Consider the following 5,353-nt stretch of genomic DNA (forward strand, 5'->3'; position numbering starts at 1 on the left):
GAATAATACCTGGAGAAGTGAAAAAAATATAAATAAAAAAAAGAAACGGACAACCGGTCACTCTCACATTTACTCACCTTTTAGAATACTCTAAAATCAATGAGTTGAATGTCCGTAAATTGTTTTACTTATCGATTAATTCGACCAGTAATAAATCTTAAAAGAAATCGATATTGAAACAATCGATACTCACCTTCAACTCGCCGCCCTCACAGACGATGACCAAGCGTCCAAAGTCCTGCGCAAGCGCAGTGCTGAGTATGCAACTGGTGCCGCAATCGACACTCCCACAGCCGAACAGTCCATAGATGCTAAGCGCCGCCTGCCCGGTCACGTGACCCACTATGAGGAGGCTGAGGGGTCGCGGTTCTGTGACGTCACTGTCCACCCCTCCCCCGGCTCCTCCTCCGTTCAGCCCCTCTTCGCCCGCCGCCGAGCCGGGTCCTCCGCCGACCTCGCTCAGCGCGCTACCGTAGCTGCGCGACAGAGAGGGAAGGCGAGGTAGGAAGTCCAGATTCAGGTCCTAAAAGAGTTGAACAATTTACTGCAAAATATACACAAATCATATGAATAATATTGTGAATAGAGAAATAGGCTCAGCTTAAAACAGTTATTTTTTCCAAATTTTGATGATTTATTCTATGACTTGCCGTTTGAGAGACACATATATCAAATCAATCACTTTATTCAACAAGTTCCACACTTTAAAAAGTTAAAAAAAAGAAAAATCTTAAATAAGAACAAAATAAATCAAGTGATAATCTATATTATAATAAAAGAAATAATTGGCTTTTACATGTACGGGATAGGAAATTTACGAATGACGCACCAACACGTCTGAACTACTGGACTAATTAACTTGGAATTTTGCATATTGATTGGTTTTTTATATTTGTAACATTTTATATTATTTTATTTGTTTTGTAATTCTTGTTATTTTGATTTGTCTTGTTTTGTGTGTTTTTAATAAATTGAGAAAAAAAATTGAAAATTGAACTGTGGATACCAGTATATCAGATGTAATATTAACTACTCATTCTTGTTTGAAATAATCAATCAAATTTATTTGTAAAAAATTTAATTTTTTAATGATTAAACGATAAATTTTCATAATTGATAATTAATTGATTCTTAATTTACCGAAGATGGTTATAGGCCTATTTTCAATCCTTCAATGAATTAGTAGGTTTACAATTACACCCTTTCGGAGCATGGGTTACCTGTTAGTACAAAATACAAAAATACATTCATGAGTTTTTTTTAGATTGTGCATGGGTAATGTAATTTGATGGTGAATTGATGAGATGAAACGTCCAAGTCATTGACGGGATTCAAACCCAAGAACTTAGGCGATGCTAGCAAACCGAAGTTTGTAACCTTACCACTAGACCAACCCGGCCGTCAATGATGGTTGAAAATTAGTTCTCATTAATCATTTCAATGCACTCTTGAGTCATACATTATTCTCAGAGTATTCTCATACTATTATTCTTCTGCTTCCCGAAAACCACGCCAAGGTGAGTGCCATATTGACATAGCCACCGCAGAATATCAAAGTGTAACGAATGACACACATGAGATAGCCAGGGTAGATTGCTTGCAGGGATTTGACGCCCACTGTTCCCCTCAGACACTTTCATATATATTTTTACTTTCCTTGCCCTATTACCATAGGTAAGGAAAGTATTGCTTTCCGAAAAAAATTAAGGTCCCCAATTTCTAAATTTCTATACGTTTCAAGGTCCCCTGAGTCCAAAAAAGTGGTTTTTGGGTATTGGACTGTATGTGTGTATGTGTGTGTGTGTGTGTGTGGTGTGTGTGTGTGTGTGGTGTGTGTGTGTGTGTGGTGTGTGTGTGTGTGTGTATGAGTGTATGTGCGTCTGTGTACACGATATCTCATCTCCCAATTGACGGAATGACTTGAAATTTGGAACTTAAGGTCCTCACACTATAAGGATCCGACACAAACAATTTCGATCAAATTCAATTCAAGATGGCGGCTAAAATGGCGAAAATGTTGTCAAAAACAGGGTTTTTCGCGATTTTCTTGAAAACGGCTCCAACGATTTTGATCAAATTCATACCTAAAAAAGTGATTGATAAGCTCTATCAACTGTCACAAGTCCCATATCTGTAAAAATTTCAGGAGCTCCGCCCCATCTATGCAAAGTTTGATTTTAGATTCCCAATTATCAGGCTGCAGATACAATTTAAACAATAAAAAATCAAGTGGAAAAGATTGAACATAAAAATCTCTACAATTAATGTTCAGTAACATTTTTATATAAATTGAAAAAAGGCTCGAAATTCGAGAAAATAAGATTATTCAATTGCAAACTGTTGGCAACTGTTGATTCTATTAAATCATTCACTATGAAAAGATACCAGACTTCGTGTGTCTGCAGCGCTATTGTCCTGTCACCAGCTGGCTCAGATCATAGTAGAATAGTAGACTTGAAATGCGCGTGAACACTAGCGTCAGTTGATCAATTTTTTTTAACGGCAAGGAAAGTTGTGTGAGTGCGCCACACCAGATTTTTTAATTTATTTATTGGATAGAGGAAACAATAGTCAGAAAAGATATTGCCCTTCAGCGAGAGCAGAATAGCAGGTACTCTGAGTAAGAGATGCTGCACTTGTAATACCATTTCATGTCACTCAGCAGCGCGACCGCAAGAAAACGCATAACATTTGTCTGATTATTAAACACATATAACTTCAAGTAAACCAATATTTCAGCTATGAATATTCAGCACACCCCACCTTGAAGCCTGTTCTCCCTACTTATTTCATTTTGCCAATGATTGTTTTCTTTTGTATTTATGAATATTCAGCACACCTCACCTTGAAGCCTGTACTACCTACTTATTTCATTTTGTCAATGATTGTTTTCTTTTGTATTTATGAATATTCAGCACACCCCACCTTGAAGCCTGTACTACCTACTTATTTCATTTTGTCAATGATTGTTTTGTTTTGTATTTTTGAGTGTTTGACTAAAAATTTAATTGAAATATTACAAGGTAGAGTTGAAAAAGAAATTTAAGACCTGGATGACATCTTTAAACTTATGTTATGTTTGGTAAAAATGTTAATGATAATACTGTAGTTGTAGCCTATACCACTATCAAGAGATTTAAACTTTCCACTCAAAAATCAACATGATTTAAAATTTGAGATAGCAAAATTTAGATACCTGAAGAGATTGATAAGAAGATCTTGAGGAAGAGTCGTCTTGAGTCCAAGACAAACAAGTGACTTCACCTTCTGTCTTTGAACGATGAACTAAGCTACGGTTCTCAACTCCAACTAGCAATAAATCATCTGAAAAATATTCAAACGTTTAGAGAAGATATGGCAAAAATACTAGAAGAAAAGAATTAGGTAAAAATCAATTTCTGAGCGCTTTTATTGACTAATTAAATGTCTTGTTTCATAAAATGATAAGGAACACACTCCTATAGTGAGATCCACGTTATAGAGGCAGTGGATAGAGATAGGAGAGCAGCGTTGTCGATTGTCTGCCTAAATTCATTATACTTCTACATTGTAAAAACGGATTTGGCAACGTTGCGAAGCTATAGAAGGATAGCGATATCTGTTTTGTCGAATGATAGACAAGGATAGCAACACCAATGTTGATAACGTGGACTTCACTATAGAGCTCAAGCTTCAAGTTGTAGAATTATATTGGAAATTTTATTGAAAGAAGAAGACTGGGGAATTGATTCTTTCATAACAGCTATAGTCCGTGCTAAGGAACTAATTATAGTCCTCTAGTCCGTGTAAACCTTAGTTTGCAGCACGGAAATTTATGGCCAATGTTATTTCAAAATAACAAGGGGAGTACACTGTCAAGGACTTTACATTTCTTCAAATGTATCAATACTAGCTTGAAAATTTTTGAAACCGTTCAATCATTCTAATTGAATTAATCAATGTATGCTTCCTACTATAGTCAATGCAAACCTCAGTTTACAGCACAGGGTATTATGGCCAATGTTATTACAATAGGAGCACACTGTTGTAGTTTTTATGCTCATTCTATTAGAGGCTTACGCTCTATTTTTCGCTCTTTCTCTTATACAATTAACTAACAAGCTCTCTGGATTCTGTGAAATCTGGCAGCACTGTATTCTATGTGAGCAATGCTGCAATCAAACGTTTACACAGACTATAGATTAAGCTCTTTTGTTTATTACTATAGTTGTAAATCGTAATGTTTGGGCCATTATTGTAAGATTTTGACTAGTTTTAGATGTTATTCTGAATCCCTGTAAAATTCTTTGTTCAATATTGTCTATTACAATACTTTATGTTGAGAATTGAATAAATATCTTACTTGATGAATAGGCAATAGCTATAACTTTTCCATCTGGTCTCCAAGCAATCACTTTGACTGAGGCACCTTCTTCTGGAGGGGGAAGCGACCAAACTTTCTGCCACGATAATCTGTGAAGAGCTACTTCTCCTGTTGATAAAAGAAAACAATGACACATCCTAAGATATTGAGTTATAATATTCAAGTGATATAATTTACAATATGTAAATTTGAAAGTTAGGTTAATATTCTTATAAGATAATCTGGCTAAAGTCAACCAACATAACTCTTATTAAATTTTTAGTTGGAATCGATTTTGTATGTCATTTTGTTTACAAAATTTGAACGTCGGGCACTTATAAATTTTGCAACCAAAAATTTGATGACAGGTACGTTGGTAAAGAGTCTTGACTTACGCTTAAGATAAATCATTGTAAAACAGCAGGGGCCTACTAAACCTCAACTTATCAGACAAAACAATTTATATTTAAATAGAATTCTTAATATAGATTTATAAATGTTCATATACCAAATATCTGTACCTTTTGCGTTAGACAGAGCAAGTAAATCAAGTTTATGACTCCAAACCATCAACTCAACTTTGGTGGCCATATGCCGTTCTTCCAACAGTTTCATTGTGTAAGACATTTTCAGATCTTTGCAGTTTTTACTAAATATTAATATGAATTACAATTTTTTTTCAAAAAGTCAATCAAATTTAAAGTTCTTTTATCAAAGATGCCGACACACATTCACCGTCGTAAGTACACTGTCACCGGCAAAGTTCAAACAATTCTCCGATCCTGGAACCGTTGAAGGCATCAGAAGTAAAAACTAAGAAGTAAGTGAGAAGGCACGCTACAAAACTTGTTGAAACTTCAAGTAACAATAAAAATAGAAAGTAAGTTATTAATATTTTACAAATAACCCGTAATTTTTAAAGAAACATGCTACTTTTCTAATAAACTCATAAGCATAACATAACCTACAAAAATCACACTATTGAGATTGAGGCTTTGTCTGATCAGCTGA

General features: G+C 35.0%; 1 protein-coding gene across 1 annotated transcript in view; it reads right to left on the reverse strand.

Annotated features, from left to right (window-relative positions):
- The window catches only part of LOC111058151 (anaphase-promoting complex subunit 4), a 32,786-nt gene extending 27,460 nt beyond the window's left edge, over window positions 1–5,326 (reverse strand). Inside the window, exons 1-4 of the mRNA XM_039439139.1 lie at window positions 4,864–5,326; window positions 4,343–4,471; window positions 3,197–3,324; window positions 194–523 (exon numbers count right to left, since the gene is read on the reverse strand). Of these exons, the coding sequence (XP_039295073.1) occupies window positions 194–523; window positions 3,197–3,324; window positions 4,343–4,471; window positions 4,864–4,969 (693 nt within the window). The 5' untranslated portion in view covers window positions 4,970–5,326. The remainder of the gene's footprint in view (window positions 1–193; window positions 524–3,196; window positions 3,325–4,342; window positions 4,472–4,863) is intronic.
- Window positions 5,327–5,353: the final 27 nt, after the last annotated feature.

Source organism: Nilaparvata lugens, chromosome 12, assembly GCF_014356525.2.
Source record: "Nilaparvata lugens isolate BPH chromosome 12, ASM1435652v1, whole genome shotgun sequence".
Taxonomy (NCBI): Eukaryota; Metazoa; Arthropoda; class Insecta; order Hemiptera; family Delphacidae; genus Nilaparvata; species Nilaparvata lugens.